The sequence below is a fragment of the Populus nigra genome, chromosome 9 (genome assembly GCF_951802175.1).
Source record: "Populus nigra chromosome 9, ddPopNigr1.1, whole genome shotgun sequence".
In the NCBI taxonomy this organism is placed as follows: Eukaryota; Viridiplantae; Streptophyta; class Magnoliopsida; order Malpighiales; family Salicaceae; genus Populus; species Populus nigra.
Genome location: NC_084860.1, coordinates 13,084,060 through 13,097,493, shown reverse-complemented (window position 1 = coordinate 13,097,493; position 13,434 = coordinate 13,084,060). Strand labels below are relative to the sequence as shown.

Sequence of the window (13,434 nt, the reverse complement as noted above, 5' to 3'; positions counted from 1 at the left end):
TTAGAATTTCAAGGTAACAAGGAAACTTGCCTTGAGCTGTTTAGCAACATCTTTGGAAGAGGATCCAGAAACTTCAGTCCATTTTCTTGAGAACCATGCACATGCAAATAACATGAACACTAGACAAAAAAGTGCCCGCATGGGACTGGCTGCCATATCAGCTAAGCTGCAAAACAATATTACAGGAAAATGTTCATAAGAATGTCATTAGCATAAATACATTTTAAATGCAAAAGTAGATTTATAAAAAGGTCCTAGTTACCTTGATGGTGCGGTGATATACTATGCAAGACCACCAACAGGAATATAATGGCTGGCCGGATACTGGGATTCACTCCAGCTACCGAGAAGATTCATCAAAACAATATTTCCACCAAATCTCGTGTACAGTAACTGTAAAATCAAATAAAATAAAATAAAATCAGATTCCCTCAAAATAAGAATAAAAAATAAACCAAATATACTCTTGAGATTAAACCAGGAAACTCAACCACATCGGTACCTGAGAGAGAAAATAGATGTTTGATATGAATGCCGAGAGTAGAATGATGGGCATGTTGGAGGTATAGAACAGCTTGATCGGATACGTGCCTCGCTGCCTAAAGCGGCTGTTAAGGTTATTACTCGTCACAGTCAAAGGCACACCGAATCCTTGTAAGTAGATGGCAAGTACAGAAATAAAGGCTGTGGAGAGCAGATTTGTAACATTAGGAAGATTTGTTCGGAAAAGGGCTTTTCGGAGAGCTAGCGTCTTGTTTCTCTGTTTTAGCAGTCCATGGGACAAGGCAGGGATAGCACCTTCAAATTCAGGTCCATAAACAGTGTTTATAGTGGTGGGACTAAATGATTTCCATATGACATTTTCACTGCAGGATATCATCAGAAAACAGTTTTAAACAATGAGCATGTGAAGGTTTGCAGAAATATAGCCATTACCTTCCGAAACATTAGGCAGCATGTATTTACTTGAGACCAAACTAGAAAACTTATAATAACTTACCACATATGGGTTGCCGTAAAGAGGGAAATTCCAGAGCCTAGGCCATATCCAATCTGGAGAAGTTCATCTAAGCACATCATTAAGATACTGGCAAAGCAGAGTTGTGCAATGATGAGGATAGAATTTCCCACTCCAAGTAGTCCTAGAGGACCATACATTCCCATGAAAAGGTTTGCAGCAGCTTGACCAATAGCTATCAAAATGCTCAAGAACTTTTCTGCAGCCTTTCTGCGAGTGCATAGGAATGATGTCAAACACACATGCAACAGAAATTATAAAGTCCTAACGAAACTGAGCATATGAAAACTAAGAGCTTACAGAAGTGCGCGATCTTCACGAACATCTTTGTTTACTTTAATCAACTTTGAACCAGCTAAAAACTGCATCACCATCCCAGAAGTCACAAGAGGACCTATTCCGAGCTCCATGACAGTCCCACGGCTTGAAGCAAGAATAGCACGCTTCCAGTGCATTGGATCTGCACCTGTTGTGGAGTGTATGCCGTAGAGTGGAAGCTGGCTGCAGGCCAAGAAAATAACGAGAGAGATCCCAGTGTACATGGCCTTCACCCTGAAAGGAACCATATTGACAGGACGCTGCACTTCCGGTATAAACGGAAGGAATGGTTTGACTAGTTTTAGAGCACTAAATCCACTCCCCATAACTTTACAAAACCGAACCTATTTAACCTGCAGATTCAACCAAAAGCAGTTTCATTAAATTAGTCATTAGTAATAAATCAAACTTGACATGTTTCTTAAGCTCAGAACAATCATCCGATTAGCGAAAACTACTGCTGTCCTACATAAGCCATGCAAGTTAACTTCGTTATAGTACCAGACAAACTTGAATTTGGTAGAGATGACTAACCAGAAGAATTTTTATTTCTAAACAGTAATCGAGAGTTGTTCTCTTGAAAATATGCAAGGTTTTGTTGTGCTAGTTTGTCACAAGACAAAAACTCTTAGTCATCCTCTATATATTTATATTTATAGCTGTAGATAGAGGCCAAACCAATTCCAACATTGGCGCGGATTGAGAGTTTGACTTGAAGTTGGATATGCTTGTGATACATGGATTAACTACTGTCTGTAATCCTATGAATCCAAGTAATCCTTGTTTTTCGAGAATGAAAAGAAATCCTATTTCTAATCAACTACTGTCTGTAAAATTTAATTTTTCTTTAAAAAAAGAAGAAGCTTTAATCCAATTAATTTTGATTGGCTATTGGGTCAAGGAAGAGTTTTTGGGCAAAAATCAAATTAATCTTGCACTTATATATTAAATCTCAATTAAATCCTTAGAATATTTTGTTTTCCGATTGGTTCTTTAAATAAGGGTTTATGATCATTAGATAAAATTATATTTTAGATGCAAAATATTTTACACAAAAAGAATTCAATTTGATCTTGTTCTATTGATCTTATAAATTAATCAATTTCTTTGTTCAAATTTTAAATATAGATTAAAGCTAGATCATAAAAAATTAAAGCACACTATGAGAAAAGTATTTGCTTACAAGGCTGCTTTAATGGTAAACTAAAAGGAACGTTTCACCTATAATTAAGCATAAAAATGCTAATTAAACAAACCCAAAAGAATTTATTAATCTTGTTGTGGATGAATGATTTTTCAAATATTTTCAGCTCTTGTACGCCTCCTCTTTGTGCTACAACAATTACTATAATTTCCTATAATATAGTGTTTGATTTTGTTCAAGTAATTTATTTTTAAAATATTTTTTATTTAAAAATATATTAAAATAATATTTTTTATTTTTTAAAATTTATTTTTGACCTCAACAAATCAAAACTATATAAAAATAATAAAAATAATCAATTTTTTTATCAAACATACTTTCAGCTGCGTTGCCAGGCCAAATTGGTTCACTTCTAGCCGGGAGGCTTGAATTGAAATGGATTCGTAGACACACAATCCAAGACCTGAGAAACTTTGCTAAGAAATTAGACCGAGCCACGGCCCATATAAAAATAGGGTGCAATAGTTCTTTAGGCCCTATCAACATACACACCAATATATATACACTATAAAAAGTTTATTTATTTATTTTTAGCCCATAAAGATATTTGCAAAAACTAATTGAAGTATTCTATAAATAAAATAAAATAAAATAACAATCAAAAAAGCTGTAAATGAAGTACAAAATTAATTATTAATATATACTAAATTACTCGCACTACGCTACAGATTGGGTTAAATTTTTCTTAAATAAAAAAAAAGATGTAGTTAATGATTTTTTTTCTAATGAAAAAAAAAATCATACGAGGGTTTATCCAGTATAACACATTTGACTTTATGGGTTAAAAGTAACTAATACAACCCATAAAAAATATAGTTTCACTAGAATAAGTTTCTAACTGATATCTTTTTTAATATTAAAATAAAAACATATTGAATACTTGAGTCAAGTCGAGATAATATGTAAAATCTGTGACCCTGGTTATACGAATATAATAACCTCATAAAAAGCAAATCAAAATAAATTATGAAAGATAATTTCCAATCAACTCAATATTGAAAGATGAAATTAAAAAAAAATAAACTAAAAAATGACCTAAAAAAGTGACCCAAGTTAACCTGTCAAACTCGTAACCTGGGTCATAAAATCAAAATAACCTCATGGAAAACAAATTGAAACAAATTATAAATTTTAATCCTCAATCAGTCCAATGTTGAAGGACGAGCCTAAATAAAAAAATCATTTAAAAAAAATAATTTAAGTTAATCCGTCAAACTCATGACCCAGATCATCAGACCAGGATAATTTCATAGAAAAAACTAAAAAAAATAGTCTGATTTAACCCGGGTTAACCTGTTAAATCCGTAACTTTGGTCATAAGACTAAGATAAACTCATGTAGAGCAAATAAAAAAAATTATGAAGATCAATTTCTAATCGCCCTTGTCGGATTCAATATTGAACGATAAAATTTATAAATATTCTAATTTAAAAAAGGATAAAAAAAAATGAGTCAAGCAACTCAGGTTAACCCGTTAAACATTATTACTAGGTCATGAGGCCAGAATAACATAATAAAAAACAAACCTAAAAAAATCATGAATCATAATTTTCAATAAAACACAATATTAAATAATGATATTAGGAAAAAACCAATTAAAAAAAAAGAAAAATAATTAAGTCAATTAGGTTAACCATCCAAACCCGCGACTCGGGTCACGAGACAGGGACAACCCAATAAAAAAATCAATGTTGAAGGATTTGTGACCCGAATAATGAGACTGGAATAACCTCTTAGAAAGTAAACAAAAAAACAACCCACTTTAACTGGGGTTAAAATGCCAGCGACCTTAATCGTAAGACCAAGATATCTTCTATGGAAAGAAAATAAAAACGATTATGAAGATAAATTCCTATATGAACTAATGTTGAATGATGAAATTGAAAAAAAAAATCAATTAAAAAATAACATAAAAAAACAATTCGAGTCAACTCGGGTTAACTTGTTAAGCACTATTTCCGAGACATAAGACTAAAATAACATGATAAAAAGTAAACAAAACAAATCATAAAGTCTAATTCTCAATCAACACAATATTAAATAATGAAATTGAAAAAAAAAAGTCAATTAAAAAAAGAAGAATAAAACTTGAGTCAAACGAGTTAACTTGCCAAACCAAATTAACCCGCCAAACCCGCAATCCATGTCATGAGAGTATAATAACTCAATAAAAAAACAAATATAATATTAAAGAAAAAAACTAAAAAAAAATAATAATTGAAAAAAAAAATCAAAGAAAACAATTTAAATAATGCTTTTTAAGGAGGGGTACACTAAAACCCCTCATCTTTTTGTTTGTAGTTAATTTTAAATATAAAATTTGTTTGTAGTTAATTTTAAATATAAAATAAATGTGTTTTAAAAATAATTCTGGAATGAATTTATATATTTTTAGAATAAAAAATAAAAAAAATATTATTTTTATTCTTGTTGTTTTTAATCTTGTATCCCTATACATTAACGGAAAAAAAAACTAAAAAAGGTGAAGAAATCATTGTGCACATAAACTTAATACACTATGGATGAGAATAGTTTAATTATTATTTTGCCCTTTTAAAAAAACTTATTTGACATAGCCTCTAGAATACAATTATAATTGCACAGGGACTAATTGGTCATTATTATTTTGATCAGGGTCTAGGATGTCTTTTTTTAAATTATTAATGACCGAGATAACTTTGAAATACAAAAAACAAAATGCTTTGATGTAGAGGCAATTTTGTCCTTTCGTTTAAAAAAAAACCCATTAAATTTATTTTGTTACCCCTTAAAACAAATATATTTTAACTAGGGTCTAAAGGTTTAGTTTTCCTTTTCTTTTGTTTATTTTGTAATTATCGGATCAAGACAGGGAAGGGTTATCTTTTACTTTGAAAATGAATAATAAATTTACTTAGTTACCCTTTTAGTAAAAAAAAAAATTAAACTAAGGTATAAGAGTTTATTCATCTTTTTATTTCGGTCTTCTTATAGTTACGAGGTCATGACAAGAGCAATTTGGTATTTTTAAAATAATATTTAAAGAAGAAAGTTTGCTGACATGTTATGTTCACATGCCAACGTGTTAAGCCACCCTACATGCTTCAAATGGTACGTGCAGAGGATTTAAGTGGTGAAAATTACCCATTTGAGATGACATTAGAAAGATCATGATGTTTTCTTCCAAATGAGGTGGTGTGTATGGTGGTCTGGTGGGTGGTTTGGCTCCGACGATGTTTTCTTTATTTCTTATCTTTTTACCTTGGAAAACGTGCTATCCAATTAAAAAATTCATGTTGTCCCCTTATTTTGTCTTGGTATTTGATTCAGTCCTCTTGATTTTGATTGTATAGTTTTTATCTTATTTTTTTTTGTAAACTTTAAAATTATTTCTATTTCACCCTTGATTGAAGTATTATTTTTCTTCTTATTTTTTTTGGTTTCATGTTTAATCCTTTTTCTTTTAGTTTTGGGTTTTTTTTGTCAAATGTTTAATGTTTTTTCAATTTTACCCTTGAATCAATTAATGTTAATTTTTCCCTAAATGTTTTTAACATTCGGTCCTCATTCTTTTATATTACTATTTTTTTGGGCCTTTTATCAAAATTATTTTTTTTAAATTTCATCCTTTAACATTGAAATGTAATTTTCCTCTTATTTTGTTTTGATTTCAGATTTGATCCTTATTCTTTTGATTTTAGGTTTTTGTTTTGAGCTCTTTTGTGAAAAGTCTAATTTTTTTTTCAATTTCACCCTTGAATTAATAAATGTTATATACTTCCCTAGTTTTTTATTTAGCATTTAGTCCTCATTCTTTTATACTACTTTTTTAAGCCTTTTATAAAATTGATTTTTTTTTTATTTTCATTCTGTAACATTGAAATGTTATTTTTCCTCTTATTTTGTTTTAGTTTCAGATTTGATCATATTTCTTTTGATTTTAGATTTTTAACTTGATTTCTTTTGTAAGATGTTTGTTTGTTTAGCATTTGGTCATTATTCTTTTATATTATTATTTTTTAGGGATTTTTATTAATTTTTTTTCAATTTCATCCACTGATATCGAGTTGGTTGTGAATTGAGAGTCATAGTTATCACTTATAAGGCTGCACCAGGCTCACAATTGAGGTGATGGGTTTAAAAAATTGACTCGCGTGATATTGGTCTTTTTAATCCTTCAATGCTTTGTATTTGTTCTTTTTTTTTTTTAAGTTTCTTTAAAAATTATCATGGTTTTATGCATGGGTTGCATGCCAACAAGCATATTTATGCTTGCTTGGGTCATTTTTTCCCATTGAATTTTTTATTTTCTTTTATGACGCTCTCATTTAGATTGTCATATGTTTTTATATATATATTTTTAATTTTTTTTTATCATAATCACTCTTTTTTATACATATAATATTGTGGGGTAAAATAAACTTATTTGATCGGGTCTATCACCTAAATCCCGGCTTTTTCTTGCTTTTTTAAACCATGTTTGTGATGTTTGTGGTTTCTTGATTTTTTTTTAGTGCCAAGCTTTTTTTTCTAGCACACCACATAGCGCCGATCATGGACTTGTTATTAACTAAATCCAAAAGAATATAATTAATAAGAATGTTCTAATTTTACATGTACATGTATTTTTATTTCTATTATTTTTGCTGCTGCTGCTGTTGTTGTTTTATATTGTGATATATGATATTTTTTAAAATATTTTTATTTAAAAATATATTAAAATAAAATTTTATTTTTAATATTAACATATCAAAATTATTAAAAATACTAAAAGAAATATTAAAATATTTTTTGAAGTTAAAATCACTTTCAAAACTCTGAAATATAGTTTGAATCCCTTGCCTGCTATTACTATCTATATTATTCATGCTAACGCCTAGTATTTGACTATTTGTATTGCATTTCTTCCACAGCACTCAAAAAATCACCATTTATTTAAAACTCTCTTCTTTTTGCCTTTTTCCTGGCTGTCCGACAGAATAATAATTTAAAATAAAAATCCATTTTGGATCAATATTACAGTTAGGGTTAGGGAAATCATATCATATCAAATCAAATCAATGGCGACACAAACACCGATTGAGCAACAGGAGAGTAGCAGTGCGAGTGCGAGTGCGGGTGCAAAACCGGGACTTAGAAAGCCTGTGTTCATCAAAGTGGACCAGCTTAAGCCTGGAACTGGAGGCCACACATTGACTGTCAAGGTCCTTAATTTCAATACTGTCCCTCAAAAGGACCGCCGATCGGTCTCTCTGCATGTTCGTCAGACACGAATAGCTGAATGTCTTATTGGGGACGAGACTGGTACCATCATTTTCACCGCAAGAAACGATCAAGGTCTTTTCATCTTTATTGGAGATTCAACGTTTCATGTTTCGCTTGAATTGAATTTTATGTATCTATCAGTGAATTATACGTCTTGATGCAAAATATTTATGGGTTCTCTTCCTTTGTTTAAGACTTTTAGGATTCTTGATGAATTTAAAGTGAAATGATCTCTTACAATTGATGGTTGGATTTTGCTTGTGTTGATTTTGATTCTGTCTGAGATTGGTGGAATTATTTTTTGGCCTTAGCTTCAAAATGTCATTACAATTTACATTTGCAGTTTAGATTATGATGATGGAAGATTCCCTAAAGTATGATGATAATCACTATATGTACCAAAGTCCTGGTTTAACAATTATGATTCATTGTGACTCCATGAAGCTGAATGATGACAACTGGGTCTGGATGGGAAACTCTAGTTAAGGGGTCAATTGTGCATATAATAATATCTTCCATTTTGACCCGTGCTAATAAAAAATCCCTGTTCCCTAATGGTAGATACTGAATTACTAGCTAGTCTATAGAATCTTGATGGATAGTGGTTTTCTCTTCATTCAACTGCCTACATAACTAGAAATAATAAAAGTATTCAGACCTTCAAAAATATAAGTCTGATTGTGCACATGTGATCATTTTGTGAGTATGGTTATTGATTTTGTGGAACAGAAGTGGATGAGTGCTACATTTGTTTTTTTCACTAGAGGGGGCTATTTTTTTACTTGGTGAGCCTAATGTTCTACTTGAGAGGTGTTATTCTTCACATGATTGGCTACTGTTTATATGTTGCACTGGTTCTGCCCTATGAATAAGTTGAACATATTTGAAGGACTGGTTTATAGTTTGACTGGTTTGTATCATGCAATATCAATGCGTCTTTGAGCTGTTGTTTCTTGTTGTTGGGTTTCGTCAAACTAGTTCCATCCTCTCTCTCTCTCTCTCTCTCTATTTAGGGAGGTGCGGCTTTTAATATATGAGCCTTGTTTTCCAAATACTTAAAACTATAGTCTGAGTTTTAAATGATTTTTGTTTATAGTTTGAGCTTGTTGATTGGAGAGGAATATCATATTTTGCTTTCCCAGATTTTGGCAGTGCAACAAACTTCATTTTATCGAGATAGTTCATGTGGGATGTTTAATAACCAGATGCACCCTGCTCAGGGGATTTATATTGCTGATCCTGATTATAATGTTTTAAACTCTCAATATAATATTCATCATTGTCCTCGAATTCAAATGGTTTTGGAAATTGTGGAGCAAGCAGTATAGACCAATAATTTAGATCCTCTGCGATTTAAGGTTTATTTGTTTTAGCGTTATAAATGCCCCCCTTACTGCATTATTGTTATAACAACGCTTTTTTTTTTCTCAGTTGATCTGATGAAGCCAGGGACAACTGTTATCCTCCGCAATGCAAAGATTGACATGTTTAAGGGGTCTATGAGGCTAGCAGTTGACAAATGGGGTCGTGTTGAAGTCACTGAGCCTGCAGAATTTGAAGTCAAGGAAGACAACAATCTCTCTCTTGTTGAATATGAGCTTGTGAATGTTGCAGAAGAGTGATGGGAATCTATTGGCCAATATTTTGTGATACAGAGTAGTTTAAGAAATCTCAAAATTGTGGTTGCACTTATTCTAATTTCGGGCAATCTTCTTATGTGGTTACGGTTTATTTTGTGGATGGTATATGTAGCTTGGGTTGGTTCGTAGACATAACAAAAGCCAAAGCAATGCTTTCTTTTCCTTAAAAATGACCTCAATGAAGTAGGTTTTTGCCAGTTGTTGTCAGGTGCATAACTTGGAATGTAAACGAGTGTTAATGATATCTTTTATGGTTTTTGAGATTTGACCTCCATGTTTGGAAACTTTTGCTGTAATGATCTGTTATTGACTGCACATCCTTACAGAATGTAGTTTTGTGCTCTAGTTTAGCAGTGTTTGCGTATCGTTGCCAGCCCCCCTACCATCTATGTCTTGCTGCTTAAATAACGGCCCAGACAAATATTTTTTTCTTCACAGATATCTTCTGTTTTGTTGCTAGAAGCACAGGTGCTTCTATGATCATTAACGACTTGTTTATTTTTATATTTTAAAAATATTTTTAAAAAAATTTAAATTTTTTATTTTTTTTCTTTAAATTTATAATTATTTTAGTGTTTTTATATCATTTTGATATGTTGATAACAAAATTAATTTTAAAAAAATAAAAAAAAATTATTTTAATATATTTATGAGAAAAAACACTTTGAAAAGCTGCTATCACATTCTTAAACACGCTCTAAATCATGAACTTGTGCTATGTTTATTAGCTGAGTCAAATTTTTCTTAAACATGAAAAAACTATTTAGATATTGCTATTTTTTAGTGGAAAAAAAAATTAAACTACACAGGGGTTGACTTGATATGTCTTGATTGACTTTGCGGGTTTAAAAGCAACTTGGATGACTTATAAAAACATAGTTTGATTAAATTTTTTTTCAAGATGATATCTTTTTTTTAATATTAAGATAACATGTTGGATTGATTTGGATTAACCCGAGTTAACATGTTAAATTCATGACTTGAGTTATGAGATTACGATAACCCAATAGAAAACAAATCAAAATAAATTTTAAAGTTAAATTCTCAACCAATCTAATTTTAAAGGATGAGACTAAAAAAAACATAAAAAATAACCCAAGTCAATCCTCCAAACCCCCGATTCGGGTCATGAGACCGAGATAACTTCATAGAAAAAAATAAAAAAAACAACCTAATTTAACCCGAATTAACTTGTCAAATCCGTCACTTTGGTCATGAGATTGAGATAACTCTATAAAAAGCATATCAAAATAAATTTTGAAGTTCAATTCTCAATTGATCTTGTCGGACCCAATGTTTAACAATGAAATTTATAAAATTTTTAATGAAACAAATATGGCAAAAAATGAGCAAAGTCAATATGGGTTAACCCGTTAGGCACTATTACCGGGTCATGAGGTCTCGATAACCTCATAAAAGTCAAACCAAAATAAATTATGAAACCTAATTCTCAATTAAACATAATATTAAATGATGAAATTGAAAAAAAAATCAATTAAAAAAAAACTGAGTTAATTGGATTAACATGCCAAAACCTTAACATGTGTCATGAGATAAGGACAACCCAATAAAAAATAAATTCATTGTTGAAGAACATGAGATCGAGATAACTTAAAAAAAAAAGAATTAAAAAAAAAACAACCTAATGTAACCAGGGTTAAAATACTAAAACCTGCAATCTTAATCATGAGATTAAAATATCGCTATAGAAAACAAATAAAAAAATATTATGAAATTCAATTCCAAACCGATCCAATATTAAATGATAAAATTAGAAAAAAAATTAATTTAAAAAAACACAAAAAACAACCTAAGTTAATTCGAGCTAACTCGTTAAGCACTATTCTCAGGTCATGAAATCAAAATAACTTAATAGAAAGCAAATAAAACAAATAATGGAACCTAATTTTTAATTAACCCAATATTAAAGGATGAAATTAAAAAATAAAAGTTAAAAAAAAAAACCCTTAGCCAACCAGATTAACCTGCGAAACCCACGATCTATATGGGATAATCCAATAAAAAAATTTTAAAATTAAAAGATAAATTAAAAAAATATACTGATTGAAATAAAAAAAGACAAATGTGTTTTTTTTACAGCAACACGGGGAAAGTATTTTTCATTTGTACAATACTTTCCGCATTTGTTTTAATGTATTGTTAATTTATTTTGGAAGAGAGAGAGGCCATGGAAACTTGGCGCCAACTTTATTTTCTTGAACGGGCCAAAGCCCAGATAGTACACATGCGCAACACGATCCGGATGCAGGTTCGTCTCTCTTATTGCTGCTTGGTGTCGTCCTTCAATTAATGTTATAGCTTGATTGAGGCAGCCATGTAACCAGACTTTCATGAATTTTTGTAATTTATTTTTATTTTATATTATTTTTTTATATTTTTATATCGTTTTTTACATGCTAATATTAAAAAATAAAAAAATTATTTTAATATATTTTTAAATAAAAAATACTTTAAAAATTTATTAGTGTCTCAAACTCCTAAATCAAACATGTTAAAAAATGAAGTATTAACAAAATAAAAAAAAAAAATCAAGAAGGAGAAGATAAAAACGGGGATAATGGCTTTATTCATTGATAAAATGGCGCTTAGCTTTATCCTTCATAAATAAAAACCTGTAGAAGATGTATCTCCTAAATCGTTATTATCATGACCTTAATATTCTTATGAATAACAATCCTAACAACAGTAAACCCATCATTAAGCAGGAACCGTGACAAACAGTAATGACTTATGAGTGGATTAACTTATCAGGAATATTCTTCAGAATCCCCAAGCTAATTGCAATGCCTTGGTTGACAGCATTAGTCCCGACCAAGATAGTGTTTGGCAATGGAAGCTGCGGTTGCTTTTTGAAGAGGTCCAGGCAGCGGTTCAGGTAAGGAGTGACTTGAGTAGTTAATTCATAAATGGCAGTCCCACGCCAATTCCGCCACCCCTGATCTTCAAGGGCAACCGTGGCGCCGCGAAAACTATCATGTGCCACGAGAAACTGGCTTGAACATGTGTCAAGGATGTTGTACAGTGCAGCATTTGATTTGGGAGTGTTCTGCCAGAGGTTGAACGTGAAATTATATACTTGTTCGGCATCGTATTCGGCACAGCGCACAGTTATCAGCGCTACTCTCCTAGCATCTGCAGCCTTGCCGCTAGGATCACCATGGAGGCAATCTGCGCAAAGGACTGGTTCTGGTGTTTTGTGACATAGGTTTTGGATCAAAGCCTCATCAGATTTTATGGCCAGAAACTGGTAAGACAAAGTTAAGAGGGAGAGAGAGAGAGCTAGAAGACTGCAGGACTCCATGTTGCTTGCATGCAATAGGGTTTCCTTCTTCTGTGTTGTGTGATAATTCCCTGGTTGCTTATGTCCTATATATCGCTACAATCTGCTATCGTTTTCTCTCTGCTAATGCCATTATTTCCTAATTTGATGATGCTAGAAATATAAACAAGGAATATTTCATTTCATTTTTCTGTGTCTTTCCTGATTTGATGGTTGAGAAATCGCAGAGAGATCACAAATTTATGGAAAGAAAGTGTGAAATCATAGTTTGTGAATCGCAAGCATGATTATTTCTTTACATAAAACAAGTGGCATGAGTGATTCTTAGGTGCATCTTTATTAGCATCTTTTCTGTAAATATTTTATACAGCAAAGCTCGTTCACATAATTGGTAGCTACTAACTGGCATAGGATCTATATCTGATATGATCATCAAGATAAATTCTAGACATCAAATTGGCCTAAGATCCTCTCATATTTCTTAGAATTCATACATACATACATAGGATTCAAGGTTTTTTTTTTTTTTTTTTAAAAAAAAACTAATGCTTTTGAAAAGCATTTCTCAAATGTATTTCTATTCCTAATGCAATGTTCCTTTCATATAGAATAATTCCTTTTTACTTTCTTTATTAATTCATCTTTACTTGTATGATTCAATCACAAAATTAAAACTTTTTTCATATGATATTAATGGGTCAATTTTTGA

General features: G+C 31.0%; 2 protein-coding genes and 1 pseudogene across 2 annotated transcripts; 1 reads left to right on the top strand and 2 right to left on the bottom strand.

Moving 5' to 3' along the window:
• LOC133702768 (uncharacterized) lies at positions 1-1,662 on the bottom strand (annotated as a pseudogene).
• Positions 1,663-7,416: 5,754 nt separating this feature from the next.
• LOC133702960 (uncharacterized protein At4g28440-like) lies at positions 7,417-9,689 on the top strand. Its single transcript, XM_062127312.1, has 2 exons — positions 7,417-7,856; positions 9,216-9,689. Exons 1-2 carry the CDS (start codon positions 7,580-7,582, stop codon positions 9,404-9,406), a joined length of 468 nt encoding a protein of 155 aa, XP_061983296.1. The 5' UTR covers positions 7,417-7,579; the 3' UTR covers positions 9,407-9,689.
• A 2,484-nt stretch (positions 9,690-12,173) lies between these two features.
• LOC133702767 (uncharacterized) lies at positions 12,174-12,746 on the bottom strand. Its single transcript, XM_062127087.1, has one exon. It carries the CDS (start codon positions 12,744-12,746, stop codon positions 12,174-12,176), a length of 573 nt encoding a protein of 190 aa, XP_061983071.1.
• Positions 12,747-13,434: the final 688 nt, after the last annotated feature.

What these genes read in the sequence shown, in the direction of transcription:
- LOC133702960 (XM_062127312.1), top strand. Translation starts at nt 7,580, where the DNA reads ATGGCGACACAAACACCGATTGAGCAACAGGAGAGTAGCAGTGCGAGT. An exon ending in CACCGCAAGAAACGATCAAG is followed by an intron (nt 7,857 to 9,215) that starts GTCTTTTCATCT and finishes TTTTTTTCTCAG; the next exon opens with TTGATCTGATGAAGCCAGGG.
- LOC133702767 (XM_062127087.1), bottom strand. Translation starts at nt 12,746, where the DNA reads ATGGAGTCCTGCAGTCTTCTAGCTCTCTCTCTCTCCCTCTTAACTTTG.